Source organism: Leiobunum rupestre, chromosome 6 (genome assembly GCF_980474605.1).
Source record: "Leiobunum rupestre chromosome 6, qqLeiRupe1.1.hap1, whole genome shotgun sequence".
Taxonomy (NCBI): Eukaryota; Metazoa; Arthropoda; class Arachnida; order Opiliones; family Sclerosomatidae; genus Leiobunum; species Leiobunum rupestre.
In genome coordinates, this window is record NC_143389.1 from 34,225,590 (window position 1) to 34,245,916 (window position 20,327).

The 20,327-nt window shown below is 35.2% G+C and overlaps 1 protein-coding gene across 3 annotated transcripts in view; it reads left to right on the top strand.

The window, feature by feature from the left end:
* Positions 1 to 8,365, top strand: part of Nckx30C (solute carrier family 24 member Nckx30C) — an 87,378-nt gene extending 79,013 nt beyond the window's left edge. For all 3 annotated transcript variants that reach the window (XM_090179976.1, XM_090179977.1, XM_090179979.1), the window contains 4 exons: positions 1,556 to 1,690; positions 3,804 to 3,923; positions 4,467 to 4,603; positions 7,165 to 8,365. In XM_090179976.1, coding sequence (XP_090036102.1) covers positions 1,556 to 1,690; positions 3,804 to 3,923; positions 4,467 to 4,603; positions 7,165 to 7,429 — 657 coding nt within the window. In that variant the 3' untranslated portion in view covers positions 7,430 to 8,365. The remainder of the gene's footprint in view (positions 1 to 1,555; positions 1,691 to 3,803; positions 3,924 to 4,466; positions 4,604 to 7,164) is intronic.
* The last annotated feature ends 11,962 nt before the right edge of the window (positions 8,366 to 20,327 follow it).

Genomic DNA, 20,327 nt, shown 5'->3' on the forward strand with positions numbered 1-20,327 from the left:
CGTTGTTGAAATACAGTGCATACTAGAGATATTACTCAAAATGACCCAAAATCAAATACTTTGGCCATCTCAATAACATGTAGTTAAATCTCCAATAGAATAACAATAACTAGGATTTTTAGAAATATATGTATCCAGTAACTAAGAGTATAGTACAAAAGTACGTGTTTTTCAATTTTAATATTGTATGGCAATTCCGAACAATTCAGATGCTTTTATTACCATTCAACTCGTTAAAAGGTTCCACGCGCGTCTTGATATTTTAGCGTAAACTGGCTCTAACCATTTCCCGCCAGCACGCTAAAATAAAAAAATGTGCGAGTCATTTAGCCTAAAATATTAAGAAGAGCGTGGAACTTTTTAACAAAGCTGAACGAGACACGAAGAATTTACGCTAGCGCCTATTCAGGATCTACCGTTAACCTCGCGTGCTAGTTAAAAGGCTGCAAAATCATTTGAAAAATTCAGCACGAATTTCAGTTATCTCCTCCGTTTCCCTACCTTTTCGTCACAAATCCGGTCAATCATTATTTAGCATTTTTGCAGCGAACGCGCAATCTCAGAAGTCAAGATCTCCTCTTGATTTCCGGTTTTGACTTTTGAATCACTTTGATCAGTTTACCAGCGAGGTAACGTTCTGACCCATTGATAAAATAACTTCGTATATAGATAGGAAACTTCAATGAGGCAAACTGACTTTCAGCAGATTCCCCTGACATCTAGTGACTGCGCCAGTTGTCTGTGTTCTCAAGAGCGTAGAAAGTATGTAGGAATTAAAGTCGGAGTTTTTGCTAATAAACTTATTTATAAAGGTAAATGCCTTCAAATATACATGAAATAGCGTGTAAAACAAACTAGAAATCTTTACTGAATGCTATTTCTTTGCGCTTATTTTAAATTTGCTTTCAGTACATGAAAAAATTACTTTAAATACACATAGCTCACTTAAGCCTTTGAAATTGGCATTGCGACATACATTCAGCCAATTTTAGTATCATTTAACTATTTTTTTAACATACCTTAACTTTTAATTAATAACAAAAGCTAAATAATTATAATTCATCATACTTTTTTTTATCCTAAGCTCGTATAAGTCATAATTTATGGAAGCCAGGGATTTTGGATTAAAAATTTAAATTTATATTATTAATCCAAGCTGAAGCATTAAAGCAATGTTTATAGCCAAGGCTTACGCTGAGCTAAGAGCAGTACGGACTTCGAGTAGCGCGAACTTCACCAAATAATATTACTCGGGTGCCGCCACCAGATGTCGGACAAAATTCTGGAGTCACCTCTACAACATAGTTTCCTATCTATATACGAAGTTATTTTATCTATTGTTCTGACCAACCAAAACCCACGGATTGGCGTCCCTGCGAGTTAATTAGTGCGTACAAGTTATAATTGGTTTTAAATTTATCTCGCTAGGGGCGCTTATCTTTTAAGGTACGACGTCATTTATAAGTCACACTTAGATCTCAGTAATTATTTCGATTAACTGATACGCTTATAAAACATATTATAAGCAACGATTTCATTGAATGTGTCTATGTAGGAAGCTGCGGAGAAAGAAGCCGAAGAACCGCTGGACATTCGGTGGCCGGACACATTCAAGATGCGGGTCAATTACATCCTCCTCGCCCCAATTATCTTCCCTCTTTGGTTGACTCTACCCGACGTCAGAAGACCCGTAAGTTCTTTCATACTACAACCATCTTTTTATAGAAAAAACTCTATACGGAATTATCTCTGCCGTACAACGAATAGGCCTTTCTATAAAATAAGCTACGCTTGCTGAACTTGTTTTTATGTAGTTCATTACGTAGAAGCTAAGTTCAGTTTATGCTTAAAAACAGAGTGCCTCGTCGAATTTACCCTTATGTCCAGGGCTTTTCATTGTAAAAAGTCATCGATACGTCACCCGTGACGGTGCAGCAACATCAAAACAAGAAGGACAATGTTACTTTATAGAAAGGTCTATTGTAGTCTGCTCCTGGTGGCCGTGGAAAAGGGAGTATATAGTGGGGAAAGATCGCAACGTCTTGTCGCGCCATCTGTGCAGTACGATGTGCCATCTATTGAATCTCAAAATATTTATTTATGTGTAATGACTATTTAAATATTAGAAAATCGTTACAAATAATTAAAAAGATAAAATAATTTTATTGGTACCATCAAATAGCTTGCTTTTCTTAATTTCTAATACGAAATGTAGGAAACCAATATAAATGATTTGAAATAGCGCGGTAAGAGTTTTTGTCCACCCTGAAACTGAGAAACCAGTTGCACCGAGAGTGCGCTAACCTCTCAATATTCGAAACCTGCTTTCGTTTTTGCCCTACAATGATTTAATTATACGAGATAATTAAAATTTAGAGCAAATGGTATTAGTTACACCATTAATTTAAATTAATAATAATCAGTTAGGCTAATACCCTTGGTACCACCTTAGGCCCAAGTCATCTAGCGACATATAATGGCATTTATTCAGGTGGCCGGGCTTTACCCATGAATATTCAACTCTACCATTATCTTTGAGTCAATCTTGAAAAACGGTTTTCGCGCCCTCACCCGCGACCAATGAAGTGACTGGTTCCGATGTATAGTATCCCTGGATTGGAGAATTAGGTTCCGTCAGGTTTTCGTAGTCCCTTAACAACCAATCATAGAGTAGGTGGTTTCTTTTCACTTGCTCCGGGATTTCGGAGTAGGGTGACAAGAGTAAGGCTATGACTTCATTTTACTACGATTCTGTGACGAATAGTTTGAGTCGGAGTAAAAACGTTTTTCCAAAATGGCTGCCTGTGGACTTTTTAGCGGATAAATTCGGGCTAGCAGACGACAAAATCCGATTTACTCCTTTACACCTCCTTTTCAGAAGGAGTAAAAAGAGTAGCCCTAATACTCCGGAACAAGCGAATAGTTTATGAGGCGGAGTAATTCTCATCACCGGAACAGGAGAATAAAACGTTTTAGGGTAAAAAGAGTACACTTTTAGTCCGAGATTCGGTGAAAAGAAACCACAGGAGTTTTACGTTTTGAATTCTCCCTCGCGAGAGGGAACCTCTGGTTTTTCAGTTGAATACTCATGGGTGAAATAAATTCGTGGCTATACTTTATTTCTAGACACGGTGATAACTAAATTAGTTTTTAATAAAATTAAATGGCCTCTTTACGGAGAAAAGGTTTTAAACGACAAAATAGACGTTAAACTACTACGAAAGTGAAATATCCCCAAAAGTACATACGAATCCATTTGAGGCCGTTTTCAATGGCGCATAATTATCATTTTAAGCCACGGAAGCAAACAATACACCACGGATTCACGGTTCGAAATTTACCGCCCGTATTACTCCGAGTAACGATATAAAATTTCTTATTTATAAAGGTTCCCTATGCAATAGTTTCAGTAAGTCACTAAAATGACGTATTTCGGTCCGAACCTATGGCGGCTATAAATGTTAACACCGACGCGTTTGACGTCAAGTCATCAAAAAAACCTTCTCGCCGAGATGGTTTTTTTGATGAGCATCGGATGCCTATCATGACTTCAAATCGGAAACGTGAAAAATCGTACAGTAACAAAATGTTGGCATCGATTACTCAGCGATGTTTTTGATGAGCGTTACTGAACGTACCCAAAGGTTAAGAATAAGCCAGAGATGACGTAATCAGTGAGCTATCCAGGAGGCGGGCGATATTGAAACTGTCTTTATTGGCAACGATCGGCAGAGACAATTAGGGTCAGACGCGCTATATCGAGCCATCGTCATTCTTAATATGATATTTTTCTTTCCTTGCAGGAACGCAAGAGATTCTTCGCCTTGACGTTTCTGGGCAGTATCCTCTGGATCGCCATCTTCTCCTATCTGATGGTTTGGTGGGCCACCGTCGTTGGAAACACTGTCGGCATTCCCAACGAAGTTAGCGCCCGCTACACCCCACATATCTCACATTGTTACTCTTTCATATTATTTTATGTTCTATATTCTATACGTGATATATATAATATTCTTTATATGCCTAATACCTAAAATATGTATTAAATATATAATATAATAAGTTAAATAATACTATAAGTATGACGCAATAGTTCATTTTCTAATCGAACTTTTAGTCAACTTTTGAACTGAGTAGTATATTATCGTCCTTGGAAGTATTATATTTCGCCTATTTTGGGCATATTTAGACATTAGGGGCTCTGTGCTGCGCTAAGCCTTGATGGCGCAATAGCTCTGGAAATAGGTTCGGTGATACTTTGGTAATTGTCATACTTAAATGTTATTATGTTACATATGATATAACAGGACAGTATGCGTAGTGTATAAGAGAAAGATTCAAAGATACATATTTCGCTAGACGCGAAAGAATGTTATTTTCTAACAATAGCTTTTCGAAATAACGATATGAAAAGACATAATTCCGAAGCGTGCGAGCGAAAGAAAGTAATGTTTGTCTGATTGCAGGTGATGGGCTTGACGTTCCTGGCAGCGGGGACCAGCATCCCCGATCTAATAACGAGCGTCTTGGTGGCCCGGAAAGGGTTCGGAGACATGGCCGTGTCCAGCTCCGTCGGCAGCAATATTTTCGACGTCACAGTCGGGTAAGTGGCCGTATTACGATACGAAGGCACGCTTACGCCACTTGAGGCTAAACTTTGCGTCTTTGCCAACAGTTTTTCACCCCAGTTTTTGTGTAGGTCATTTGTCACGAAATACGTAAAAGCTCATTTCAGTTTAAGCTTAAAAACAGGGTGCCTCGTCGAATTTACCCTTATGTCTAGGGCTTTTCGTAGATACGTCACCCGTTATGCAGCAACGTCAGACCAGAAGGTCGATGTTACTTTATACAAGGGCTATTGTGACGCAAATTTTGAATATTTTTTTATAAAATAAAAGTAACCGCATTCATTTATCTTACGGCATTCTCATAAAATGTTTTCTTCTGCCTGTCACCCTTTAAATTTACTTTCCTTCCAAACAAATACCCTGGTGGTAGGCCAACGTGTTCTGCTGTTGGCCTACCACCAGGATATTTTTTGGAAGGAAAGTAAATTTAAAGGGTGACAGGCAGAAGAAAACCTAAGCCTTTAAGAATTGACAAAATGTATCTATAAGGACTGATTTTCGAGTTGATTCCCACTTAATCTGTTGATTTTGAGATTTAATACTGACTAATTCTGGTGTTTTCTATTAATTTTGAAGTGTTGATACTAATTTCGCAAATATTTAGCACTTTTGCAGTGGATTTCAAGATTTCTAAAAAGAAATTCAACAGAATGTACGCAATTTTAACGAATGTCCGACCAATCGTGGCCAAAATTGTTAGTTCTCCCAGCTGGCTTTCTCTTTCTACCGCCCTGTAGCCTACTACGAGTCTACGATAGAAGAGCTTGACATTTTAGACCTCGACGTAGTCCCAGGGTCAAATGAAATTATTATTATTGTTGTTTTGAGAATGTCAAATGAAGCGATCGACCTACTTTGGCAGCGTCCATTTAGGCAAACCGTCGCTATAACAGCCGAGCGTTTTGGCCAAACCCAGGGTAGGCGTGTGATCATAAAAGAGATAAATTCTTGGCATCGCGCGTTTTATCCACCCAGGAAGCGCAAAAGTATATAAATTCCTTTTAGTGGAATTTCGCCAAGTTGGGCCAAATGGCGACGAGCGAGCGAATATGAGAAGACATTTCGCCGCTCTTTCTCTCCACGCGATGGGGAAGACGTCAACTCATTAGGAACGGATAAAAGAAAAAAAGGGGCTGGATAAATAGAATGTATTGAAAAGGAGGAATGCGCCCGGCTTTTAATTTTCGCCAGACTTTATAACGACTTCGTAGCGCTGCCGATGACAACTATTAGAAAGGCGGCAGCTCCCATCTCGCGTAGAACTCTCACTCTGAACAATTAAGAGGCTAGTTTTGGGCCGCTGATACCGGTGGCGTCCAGTCTGGGAATTCTGAACTAGGTCATCGCGGTTCTCGAAAGGGGAATCCGTTTATGATGGGGAGAGCGAATAGGAATTTTAAGCAACTTTTATAATTTGGCGTAGAGGATATCTTATGAAATGTTCCATATACGAAGCTGTATTGAATTATAACGTTTAAAGCGGGAAAGAACCCGGCGAAAAGTATCGCGAGATAATTCTAAATTTCTCACGAGGTCAAGAAATACGATACAAATTTGTCAAGGAAGACGATCCTTTCACGGGGTAACGTTTAAACAGCCCACGTCTTACCAGATGGCGCCAATAGTCCGAAACGTAGAAGTTAAAAAGAATCTAAAAACCACGAACAATATTAATTTTTTCGTGTTTGTTTTTACGTTGAAGCGCATTAAAATATCATTTAAAATAATGTTAGAAGTTGTTTTTTTTTAAATAGTGGCGCCATCTACTGCAAATAAAAACATTAAAATCGAATCGCTAATGGTTTCGCTCTAAATGGTGAATCAATCTGTTCAGGAATTAAAAGTGTCTTTATTTCTACTTTATTATGTCACACGCTTATGTGAAACGTAACTATGAACTAATAGTGCAGGCGTTGTTGTCAAAAAAAAGGGTTCCGCTTTGATGCTCTGTAAAAAGCGATTTAACTCTAGATTATAATATAATATTACAAGCATTTAATTTTTAAAAATATATATAATTGTTACCACCGGCCATGAATGAGATTTAAGAAACAGGGGGATGAGGGTTACGACCCGCCCCTCCTAAACGACACCACTGAGCGAATTCCAAAAATTAACATAAATGCGCCACACTATTAGTAAACAAATGCCATTTAGAGCAAATTTTTTAGGTAATTAGTTGCTTTAAAATAAATTAAAAACCATTTTCCGAAAAGTGAAATTTCATCCCCCATTTTCACCCCTTAAACGGACCTGCCAAAGTGGTAACATTGGTTTTATTTTTTGTTAATGACCATTATATTATAATCTAGAGTTAAATCGCTTTTTACAGAGCATCAAAGCGGAATTACAATTTCGCCTGTATTATAACGGTAAGTGCGGGTAAAAATTTAACACTTGGAAAATGGGGAAGTGTCACACTTACGTCCAAATTATTATTAATTTAGGGTAAAAGAAAAACGCCATCGATTTGCTCTCAGTCAATTTAAAATTTAAAAGAGTGTTTTAATATTTCAATTTTTGTTTACGTCCGCAGTTTACCTCTTCCTTGGTTTATCTCAACGATGATATTCGGACCCGTGTCGGTGAGCTCATCCGGCATGATGTGCTCCATCTTCATCCTCTTCATGATGCTCATGTTTGTCATCATCTCGATCGCCGTCTTCCGATGGCGCATGAACGTGGGACTGGCCGTCGTCATGTTCCTCCTGTACTTCGTATTCATCGCGGTGTCGCTACTGCTCGAGTACCAAGTCATCGACTGCAATAAAATAGTCAACACCATCAAAGGAAACGTATAAAATAGAGACGGACACGGGAGCCGCGAGACGCAACAATCTCGATCATTAAATAGCCTCGGCTTTGCAAAACAAGGAGTAAAACGCCCATTCTAACGCGAGATTAATTGCAAACGGACAAAAAATATATTCGTTAAGAAAAAAAAGAAAAACTGTAGGATAAACACATTTATAGGCCTAGGTTTAGGAAATTTATTTATTTATCAGAATAATTTCACGAACGAATAATTTGGGGGTCGTTTCAATTTCCTCGTCAAATGGCGTTCGGTTAATTAATATTTATTAATTAAATACCGAACGATAGAATAGGGTTACCCCAATTGTTTACGTTACTTCGTTTCGATCGGATCTTGAAAGTGCGCGGAAATATTTTGCCTAATATTATGAAAACGAAATGGCAATAAACTCGAAAACTAAAATGAGAAATATTTTACGTTCTTCCAGCGATGGAACCCGGCAAAAAATGCGCGAACAAAGAAAAAAACAACAAACATTTGTGGCAATAATACGTACACGAAAGTGTATTTATTCGAAAATAAATATAACAGAACGGTGACCAAAAACCGGGAAAATTCGTGAATGACATTTTATTTTGCGCTTTCGGTAAGAAAAAAAAATGAAGTTAAAAACTCTTAATTTCAAATAAATCAATGAAAAATATAGCAAGTACAAATTATAAGTTCTACTAAAAAATGAAAAAAAGCTCGAGGTGATTATTGGGAAACCAATGTGTTTTGCGGGAATAATTTCAATATTCCCTATAACTAGGAAGAAATGAAAAATACGTTATTAACGAAAAAAATATAACTCTCTCTTTTGTAGTTTCATCTTCGACCTAAATTCAATATTTGATCGCGCGTATGTTTTTAAACAGAGGTATCGCCTAAATTTTATTTAGCTTAACCGATTAGATAACGAAGAAATTGCTGATGAATATAAATGCCAAAAATAAAAATGATTAATTAACAATAATAATTAGATAATTATTAACAACAATAATTAGTTAATTATTAACAATAATAATTAGTTAATTATTAACAACAATAATTATTTAATTATTAAAAATATGAATTAGTTAATTTTTAAAAAATATGAATTAGTTAATTATTAAAAATGTGAATTAATTAATTATTAAAAATATGAATTAGTTCATTTTAAAAAAAAATGAATTTGATAATTTTTAAAAATGTGAAATAGTTAATTATTAAAAATATGAATTAGTTAATTATTAAAAATATGAATTAGTTAATTATTAAAAATATGAATTAGTTAATTATTAAAAATATGAATTAGTTAATTATTAAATATTTGAATTAGTTAATTATTAAAAATGTGAATTAGTTAATTATTAAATATTTGAATAAGTTAATTATTAAAAATGTGAATTAGTTAATAATAAAAAATATGAATTAGTTAATAATCAAAAATAATGAATTAATTATTAAAAACTATTTAATACAAATAGTGATTATTTTTTCTTAATAAATTAATATTATTAATTATTAATCAAATATTATTTATTTATTAACTAATAAAAATATTTAGTTCATATTCCTTCTATTATTATATGAAGGGGCTGCGAAATTAAGCAGCCAAGCACACCTAAACACACAAAAATTCCGAAAAAACGCGCAAAAGTTTCTACTCTACAATTTAAACCCTTATATTAATTTAAAGGTGCTATATTTTATCCTCATTTGGATTTATCAATATATTTTATACTAAAAAAATTTACCAGATAAAAAACAACAATTGAGGGTATGCAAGCGCGCTTGCCAACATATCCAATCACAGAAATACGGCTACCTATAATTGCCCTTTTGAAAATATCACGAGATTTGTTCCATAAAAACGTTACAATTTTAATTTTCGCGTTAAAAACCGTGAAATATTTATTATTTACGGATACTTCTAAATATTTAAAACGTTTAGAGCGATTCGAAATTCTAGTAACGGGAGAGTTAAAAAGCGTTCACCTTAAGCAATTTATAAACCTCGAATTTTGTGGTTTAAAGAACATTACGATATAGCCTTTAAAATTAGCGTGCGTAGAAATTAAACAGGCTATATTTCAATCCCGTTTTAGGAGTGTGTTAATTGTTGATATATATAGTCAAAAAAACGAATTGAGCTTTTTCTGTATAAAAAGGGAATGAAAACATATTTTGAAGATATGAGTGCCTAAATTAAATTGTTAACAACTGAGGGATAACGGGAAGCTAGGAGAATGTATAAATTACAACCAACCATTATTACGTGTTTAGATCTTATACTAAGGTTATTAAGGTGTGGCTCATTTACGTACAAATTAAAAAAAAATAATTTACGTATGAAAGATAAAAAATAATTTAGCGGGTATAAAGATTGATTTATGAATATGTTGAATTTGGAATAATGGATGAGGTAATCGTGATATGAGATAGTCGAGTGTGAAAAATTTCGAAATATTCGAAAAAAAATTCTTTTACGAATATTTTCGGTTTGCGTCCGGCGAAAAACAAGAATTGCATTTCTACGGACACAAATCCGATAAATATATATTTGAATATTGAATAATGCCTTAGCAAACGATCTATATAATTTATATATAGGAAACAATATATATCAGAATATATTTGAATAACCAGAAAACAAATTCGTTATCAGACTTACGGTAAAGAACCACTATGGTCTTTCATACGTGTTACTGTATTTCGAAATGGTTGAATTTTATCGCCATAAAAATATCCCGTCTGTATAATTTCTAGAGGCGGATAGTTGGCTAGGAATAGCGCCAAAAATACTTTTTAAAGTGTCGAAGGAAAAAATACCACTTAAAAAAAAAATTGAAAAAACAATATATATAAAAAAAAAACGTTTACTTAACTTATTCAGTGTGTCGTAAAAATTTAGTCAAGTTGTAATTTTTGAAATAGTTCATAAAAAAATTATATTTAAAAATGAAACAAAAATATATCCTAAAAATACAGCGTCTTGGAAACAAGGGTTCAGAGGAGATAACATTCTCAAAACACAACGAAATTATTTTTCATTATTTTGACTTAACGTACCTTAAATAAAACCCAAAATTTTAATTTTCCTAGATGTTCAATATTTTTGGGATATAGTTGTAAAAAAAATCATAAAAGGGTAGATTTTTTACTATGATAATTTTTTTTTAATTTATTTATTTTTTCGTCGCATCAAACGAAACATTATTTTGAATTTAAAATTTCGTTTAACATATATCTATAACTCGATAAAATTAAATTTCAAATTAATTTCCTAAGCGGTTTTAGTCTGGGGGTGGAAAAGGGGAAATAAATCTTCTTTGAGATGAACGTTTACACCCTTAAAAAAAAGAGTAGATTTCATTTTGTGGTTTTTTTTCTATATCTACCTTTAAAACCTACATAAATCTTAAACTATCTCTTTAACTCTAAAGCAAAAAATATATTAACGAAAATAAAAACGACGTGACATCCAAGAAAAAAATATGCAATAAATAAAAAAACACAAACTAAAAAAATGAACCCCTTTCTTCGAGTTATTTGTTTAAAACAATTTTTGAGTGTTAAAAAAACGTGTGTTTGTCAAAATATCAGCCTTTTTGCTATAATAATATAAATAGAGAAGAGTTATATACACATCAGTCATATTTACAACGCAATACCAAAACAATTGTAGATTACTAAAATATATATAATATATATATATATAATACCTATTACAGGTAGTTATGAGTTGTGGAAAATTATTTTCTGTATCGGTACGTAAGATTCTTTGAAGAAAAAAACAAGTAAATAATATTAATAGAGACGCTGTTTGGCGTATTTATGACTTTTGCCTTTTCTGTACAGTCGCGAATTTAAGAGAATTATAAACTAACGGTTAGAGGATAACGATTTAATTGTATCTATATATATAAATATATATAAATATATATATATAGAAAAGTTTATGCGTTGAAAAAAATGTGTAAATCCGGATTTGTTAAACATTAAAATTTTGAATTTTGAAAAACAAGATTTGTATTTTATTACTGTTAGCTATTTAAATACACTTTATTAATGATGTTAAAGGGCCACATCTTGAGCTCCAGAAATAGGGTTACAAAAATTCCAGAAGATGATTGGGTGAAATTGCTATAACGAGGCATGTTATAATTCCATGGCCGCCGTTCCCTCTCTGGTTATTCCTGGGAGGACGTATATACGTCCTCCCAGGTTATTCCTTGCCCGAGGTACGGAAGGGGAGGGGCTACTAGATTTCCAGCCATATTTTTTCAAATTCAGATGAGGCCCTTTAAAAGTGCGAGCCTGCAACGAAAACACCTTTCCGTCGTCCAGGCCCCACGGGCCCCACCTATAGTTGACTTGATCGCGTAATTCTCAGCTTCCGGTTCATTACCCGATAAAGTATAATAGCAAACGTATTATATCGTTTGACCTAACCTATATGTGAATCCTATTTCGTGTCAATTGCGTAAATAAAACTGAAGTAACTGCTAATCTTTAATAATGTTGTCCGCCAAAATGTCGAAAATATCGAAAATGAAAGACGTTGGAACTTGGAAGCCACACGACGTGAGAGAGCGCGCCAAAATCTATAATGTAACAAATATTTAGCAATTTAAATTTGTTACGTGTCAAAGCTATTTTTACGGTACTGTAAGTTTGAAATACCATCATTGCAACATTTCAATGTGGCACACGAGGCGCGTTATATATGCGTATATCATGTTTCGAGTAGCATTTAAGAATCGGAGAACCAATCGAATTCTACACAACAATGATCTAAATCACAAAATGTTTATCTCTAGCGGTTTCCGTGTTATTGGCCAAAACCAAAAATGCGAAAAACGGCGGCTATAGTTCGTTGTGCTGAACGTATTCCCTTAGAGATTAGCTTGTAACAAATTAGTTTCGGGTTTGCCGCCTTTTTGAGCTAATTTCACTGGCGAACCTATTACTACTCTCACGAGAGTGAGCAGTAACGGCGTGAAACTAGAGTTTACTAAATTCTAATAGTACTGTTAAGTCCGTGGTGAAACAAACTTATCAAAGTCTAATTCGAGAACGACACACAGACAAAAAACATTCGGAAAAATATATACAGAAAGGTTTATGAGTTGAAAAAATTGCAAATCCGGATTTTTTAAACATTAAAATTTTTAATATTGAAAAACAAGCTTAGTGCTTTATTACAATTAGCTATTAAAATACATTTTACATTAACAACGCCGATGTACGGTATAAATTGTAAAAACGAATAATATATATTCAAAGCAAAATAATGCCATTAATTTGGTTTAATATTTTTTGGAGGAAATATTAAAATTATAATTTATATTTGTCTTAAGAAAATACAAAATTTATTGTTAGGTTCTTTCACGATATGATTTAAATCATTAAGTTCTATCAGGATCTTTTTAGAGATAGTTCATCACACAGGCCCTGGCCTACCTCCACACAAGCACATTCGGTTCCTGGTGGGGGAAAGAGAGAGCAGACGTGAGGAAAACTATAACAGCGTCTCATCGCACCACCTACCGCTAAATATATGATTTTAGCGACGGTAGACCAAATAAAGGCTTCACACTACTATTCGCCATATATTTAATCATGTTTTAATTATATAACTTAGCTTTAAATACTAATTAGAAATAATTAAGAAGCACGCCCGTAGCCAGAGGGGGGCTAATGCCCGTACTCAGGGCCGTCTTTAGCTTTCAGGCGCCCCTGGGCTAATTATATTAGGCGCCCAATGGTAAAGAGGGGCCTGCCCGTACTGGAATTTATTTATTATTAATATTTCATGCGCCTGAAGTGTCTCAACTTTTAATGCTTAAATGTATTTCAATTTACGATTATTTTTCATTTCTTTATTTTGAAAAGCGCCGATCCCTGAAGAATATTACTTTGAAATGTTTGTTTGCATCGTGAGTCCTCTAAGACTTTTTATTATTCGATTTATATTTATTGAACCATCTAAATTTCTTAAATCTGACAAAAGCAATTCTTACTACGTTAGTGTGGGATATTTAATGGATAGCAATTCACGGATAATTTAGAGCAGTTCATATGACATTTCAGGAGGTCCTGCAAAGTGTTCCAAACAAAGGATGGAAATGAAGTGTTTTTCCCGAAGCTAGGTCCACATGAAGGGAAGAACCCGCGTGGAGGCCGAGTTTAAGACGTGCATAGCATCTGAGATAGCACTTTATTAGCTTCGTGAATAAAAGAGTTTATAGTCAATGCAAGACAAGTTGACGTTTTAAATAACGCTCATGATGCTCGCAAAACAAACGGCTTTCCTTTAGATAATTTTAAACTGGTGCTTTTCGGCTTCCGTATGCATGTGGAGACCAGACGGCGAAGCAATTTTCCAAGAAAGGTCTCAAGCCTTCATGGAGATGCGGCCGAAGAAAGGAAAGTGCTCTATGGTCCAGGCAAACCTTTTTGGTGACGTCAGGAATTCATACCACGAACTTGGGGTACGTCAAGTTATTAAGATTTCTTGCCAGAAACAGTAGCGGCGCTAAGGATGGGCTGAAGTGGGCTTTAGCCCCCCTGCATTTCTGAAAGGGGCCACATATTTATATTAAAAGGGCCACATATTTATATTAAAAGGGCCACATATTTATATTAAAAGGGCCACATATTTATATTTAAGAGGCCACATATTTGAAATTTCTTCATGTTTTTATTGCCAAGTTTTTCGGGGGGAAAAATCTTTAAAAATCAATTCGTTAACTCAAAAAGATAGTAGACCATAAACAGATAGATTCGGGAGGCGAAGGGAGCGGAAATGGAGAGAAAGTTTAATGAACAATTGAAAGAAAAGAAAGGGGCTTGAGGGAATTTCGGGAAATACCCCAGCGGGCATGCACGTCAATGCTCGGAATCCGACGCTCGGATACAAGCTCAGAAGGGGGTCCAGTAAACGCGACGATAGCCACAACAATAAAACGACCTTGCTCTTCTCGCTTCCTGCAAAATTCTGCGGTTTTTCGATTTCACCACTTTTGCGAAATATGGTCAATGCCAGGCTCGACCGCTAAGCTGCTTTTTTTTAAACATTTCTTTCCATTTCGTCTTGAGCTCCAGAACGAGTCAGGTCTATTTTGAAAGTCTTCCTCGAATTTTAAGTCTTTAGTCTTTCTGTTCTATTATTTTGGCAAGAGCGGACTTCTACCTCCTCGAGGTTTAAAGAAGCCCTAATGCGCTTGTTTAAAATATAAACACTTAGCTAAATGACTAGTTGATAGTTTAATTTTATTTCAAATTATTTCAACAGCCTTTTAAAGGCTAATTAACTATTAATAATTAATTTTTATAAAACAGCCTTTTTCAAGGCTAGCTAACTATTAGTAGATATATATTTTGAAAGTCTTTCTCGAATTATAAGTAGTTTACTCTTTTCTGTTGAAATATTTTAGCAAGAGCGGACTTCTACCTCCTCGAGGTTTAAAGAAGCCCTAATGCGCTTGTTTAAAATATAAACACTTAGCTAAATGACTAGTTGATAGTTTGATTTTATTTCAAATTATTTCAACAGCCTTTTAAAGGCTAATTAACTATTATTAGTTAATTTTTCCAAAAAGTATTTTTCAGGGCTAGCTAACTATTAGTAGATATATATTTTCCAAACCGCCTTTGTCAAGGCAAATTACTATTATTAGTTATTTTTCTAATATCTTAGAAACTTAGTCTTATTATTTACTAAGATAAATATTCCTCGAGAATTAGAAGGATTTTAGAGATACATTTTAGATAATTATATCCGGTAAATTTAACTATTTAAGTATTGACAAATTAAAAAAAAATGTAGAAATGAGTGGGAGAAAATTTCCGTCCGGAAGCCAAAGTCGCAAAAAGCGAAAAGCCAGTCAAGAATTTTTAAATTCTCAAAAAGGGGCTCTAAATAAGTACTTCAAAACATCAATTCCAGTCTTAGAACAAACTCAATTAAATGCAATTGCGAACAAACTTGACTTACCAACCACTACTGAATCTTTAAAAATTCAACTTTCCCACAACGAAAACAAATCGCTAGAATCCGAACCAAAACAAAATAGTACTGACAATAAAATAAGCTTATTGAAGGACGCTATAGGGGTTCATGTTGAAAGTAATCTTTCAACTAATAAATCGAACGATGTTATAAATAAACATTCTATGTTGCAAACGAGTCAAAATGTTTTCGATAAAGTTGTAGAAGGCATTGAAGAATCAGTTATTGATAATATCTTAATAGGAGCTCCTAGTGAAAGTGAATCAAACAATTCAAATGACATTGCACTTTCATTTGTCGCTTCCAGGAATTCCCGAGAACTCCATGAGAATAGCCGTATCGTGCACCATTTAACTCCTGCTCTTTCTGATTTAAATGCAGCTCAAATTATTCCTGACATTAGTATCGACATGGATTCTCCACTCGCTCAACCAAGGCTCTTATCATTTCCCCAAACGATTATTAGGGGTCAAAAACGAAGTTTCAATAGTATTTATTATGTAAAATATCCCTTTTTGGAATATTCTGTAGAAAATGACATGGTATACTGTTTTTGCTGCCGTCATTTTCCAAGCAGTGGTAAAAAACATATTTCACAACTGGTTTTAAAAATTGGAAAAATATGAATGAGAAATTTCACGAACATTTTACTTCCGAGAAATCGACCCACCAATTAGCGGAAACGAAGTACATACATTTTTTACAGTCTAAGAAACGAGGAGCTATAACTTCACAGATAAATAAGCAACACCATTTAGATACTATTCGAAACAGAGAAGTTTTATCCGCCCATGTGCAAATTGTTTTAACATGCGCTCAACAGGATATCGCGTTAAGAGGGCATCGAGAGAACGACGATCAGCAAAATCGTGGAAATTTCATTGAAATCCTAGAATTGTTAAAGCGCATTTCACCTGACTTAAAGAAAAAAGTAGATAGCATGCCCAATGTAGCAAAATATACCCACGGATCAATACAAAACGAGCTTATTAACACTAGTGGTGCACTTGTTCAAAGAATGATTATTCAGGATATTAATGATTCTTGTGGTTTTTACGCAATAATTGCTGACGAAACTAGGGACAAAGGCGGTGTAGGACAACTAAGTGTTTGTGTTCGATTTACCACCACTAAGGGAGAGGTTCTTGAAAGGTTTTTGTCTTTTGTTGATTTACATAAATTTGACGCTGAATCTTTATCTTCCGCGATTATTAATATTCTTTTATCAAATGGGTTAAAAATATCAAACTGTGTAGCGCAAACATATGACGGAGCGAGTGTAATGAGTGGAAGTAAGTCGGGAGTGAACATTAGGATTAAGGATGCTGTGGGTGGGATGTGTCCATATGTGCACTGTTACGCCCATCGCCTAAATTTAGTTTTGGTGGATACCTGTAAGAATGTACCAATAATTCGTGAAACACTTGGTTTATTACAGGCAATTTATACATTTCAAAGTAATTCGTCACTTCGAAGTGAGTATTTTCAAGAGGCCCAAAAAGAGCTTGAATACGATGTAATATTAAAATTACCCCAGAGTTGTGACAGTCCAGTAAAAAAAAATGTATACATTTTTTTAGAACTAGATATAATGCTGTAGTTTTAGCTTTAGAAAACTTAATTGAAAGTGGCAAATCTGAGGAAGCAGCCGATTGTAGAGGGTACCATTCCCAGCTTCAAAATTTCAGCATTTTATTATTAGATGAGATTTAGGCGTAACAAATGTGTTGTCTGAATATTTGAAAAATCCAAAAGTAGTTATAACTCAAGCCGTAGCAATTTGCGGTGCCACAATAAAAAAGTTAGAAACAGACCGAAATTCTGAAAGATTCGAAACAATTAGCTCTCTCAGCCTCAATTCCCGTACCAGAAAAGAATAGTTCCGTCAAAGTACCCATGAAAAGAAAAATTATTCAAAACAAAAGGTTAAAAGGTACCATAATAACGGGTACTATAGGAAGTCGGGAAACGGAGTTCAAAACTATTGGCGACCAACTTAAAGCAACTTATTTTGAAATTTTAGATAGATTCGTATTAGAAATGAAAAAAAGATTGTTAGAAAATTGTTCTATTTATGAAGAACTTTGCGCATCAGACCCAAATTCGAGCGAGTTTTTGAACGTTGAAAAAATTACTGCGTTTTGTCAAAACTACAAAAGATTTAATTTTGAAATGGAGTCTCTGAAAAATTAGGTCAACGTTGCTAAAATGTTATTTAGTACCAAAAGCGGTGAAAACATAAACACAGAAAGTTTGCAAACGCAGCTTGAAACCAATGAATATCTTAAACCTCAAAATTTGCAAAATGTTTCCGATTGCTATAAATATTTATTGACATACGAGCAGGCATTCCCAGATCTCGTAAAATATTTCCAAATTGTATTATGCATACCTGTTGCTAATACTATTTCAGAGCGTAGTTTTAGTACACTTAATAGACTCGAATCATTTTTAAGAACAACAATGTCTGAAAATCGATTAACAAATTTAGCCTTGCTCTCTATAAATAGAGATTTATCTAATAGGTTAAAGGGAATATAACCTCAGGTATTTGGTGTGGAACACCAACGTTTGCGGCTCTGGCCGCTCTTGCCTTTGGCTTTAGAAATCTTTGGCGCCACTGTGCAGGCTAATTTGAAAAATTGAAGGGGTCTTCCGTAAAGATTGCTTTGCAGGTTATATTCCCTTTAAGAGACAACCCTTTGTTGGTTGTTGACGAGTTTAGTAAAAAAAGAGAAGAGTGCAATTTATACTTTGAGTTAAATTTTCAAATTTTTAAATATGTAGAAGCTATAAGAGACATATTGGAGGGCAAGCCACAGCTGCCACCAAATTATATGGGGTAACTAAAATGGTAAGGGCCACAAAATATTTAGCCCACCCGTGAAAAAACCTTAGCGCCGCTACTGGCCAGAAATGCAAGATTTCTTGCGATCTTGCTAACTTGACGATTTTCAAAACCGGAAACAAGAACTTTTGATCTCACAAATCTTGCGAGATTCCCAAGATCGCTTTCGAGGTAGTTTTTAAGAAGATTCAAGATGGCGTCGAATGCCAATGAATTATTTGGCGTAGCTCTAAAAGATGATATTACGGGAATAAATTATAATTTTCAGGTTTCCGCCGAAGAATTCCAACGACTTGTAAATGGTAAATATATTGGTAATTGTTTTTGTCGTTTTTTTTAAATTAAAGCAACGTTTCGAACTGTTATTTCCAAAAAGGCTTAAAGTTGTATTACTTATTTTACAAATCCAGCTTATCGAAGAAAATTGATAGACAACTTGACACTTTTTTTTTAAATTCTTTTAACTAAGAAATTGTCTCGCAAGAACAAAATCTTACGGTAAGATTTAGATCTCGATAACTTGACGCGCCCTTGGAATGGTTATCCGGCCGTATTCCCTATGGTAAGATCTCGGGGACCGTTTTCAGAGACGTGCATGAGAAAAAAGAATCGCCCCCTCGCACGCGTCTCCCCTCTTTAGGAGTTTTTACCCCGCGCAACCTCCCGTTTTTACAACTGTAGTTTTTTGTTGTTTGACTCCCCGGCCATTTCGAAATTTAGGGTTTGAAACCCCACCATTGATAGCGACGGGTCAGCTCGCTCTCCCGACCTCTCCATGTGGAAGGATTGAGTCCGGCATTGTTAGCGCTGTCAAATTGGCAGCAGTTACAATGCCCTTGAGAACCGCGAAGTCCGAATGACGAGGTGACCGTCGCTATCAATAGAGCGAAAGCGAAGGGAAAAGCAAAAAGATGTTTGAACCCTTTTTCGACACAGGGGGATGAAATTATCTGAAACTAGGATTTAATACCATTGAAAATTGTATGAGAAAACACGTATGCTCTGACGTCAAAATGATGAAAAAAAAACGGTCCCTAGATAGAGACGGAAATCGGGCGAGATAACCATTCCAAGTTCGATGTATGAATTCCTGGTGACGTCAACACCATATTTATGTCTAAGTGAGAATAAATCCGAGGTATTCGAACTTGGTGGCGTGTTTTATGTCCCCCTTCTATCGTCAACGTATGAAAAGAGGGTTGGACCAGGGCGATAAAAACTGAGGGCCTGGCATTTCCCAGCAGGAGCCATTGGAAAAGTTTATACCCAGTCCAATGGAAGGGTTTCGTGGTCACTGGGAAATTAAATTGCCTGAGACCGATTAACGTCGTTTGCGTAAATAAAAAGCCAAGAGACTGTACCCAGAGCTAACGTCGTTATCTTAAGACTGCAAAGAGCAAAACCCAGAAGAAACAAGATTGAAGATACTATACAGATTCAGCTCTGGGCCAAACCACGTGAAATTCTCGCACTTAAAGATAGGAGGCTTCCCACAATAGACCACTCCGAAGCTACGTAGTTTAGTAAGAAAACGCCTGAAATAAAGAAAAATAACGTTCAATTCAGACTCAGCACTCTTAAATTCAACACTCGAGATAAGTTGTGTCGCCGTGCTCTAGCCACACCGAAACCCATACTGAGACTGGGTAATAGCATTTTGAGTTTTAAGATGACTGGTGAGAGTGGAAGCCACAAAATTCTCGGACTTTTTAGAGATTTTTCGATACTCATCAACATTTGAGAAGTTCAGCGGTGGAGAGAAAGAATGAAATCAGATCCGCGACAGAAGCATCTTTGGATTTAGTACAGCGTTTCAGAATAGCCTGATTGGTCAACATCTTTGTGCAACTGGATACATTTTAAGTCATCATTCTGTTATTTCACGTGAGTACACACCGAAGGAATAAGGGGACGAGATTTGGGATCCTGTATTCGCCTCTGAAAGATTTATCCAAGTTACAAAGATAACCGTTTAGACTGGAAATATCATTTGAAAAAACTAAATTGCTTAATTTCTTATTGCTACACATTGCATAAACGAATGCAATAGTGCATTGA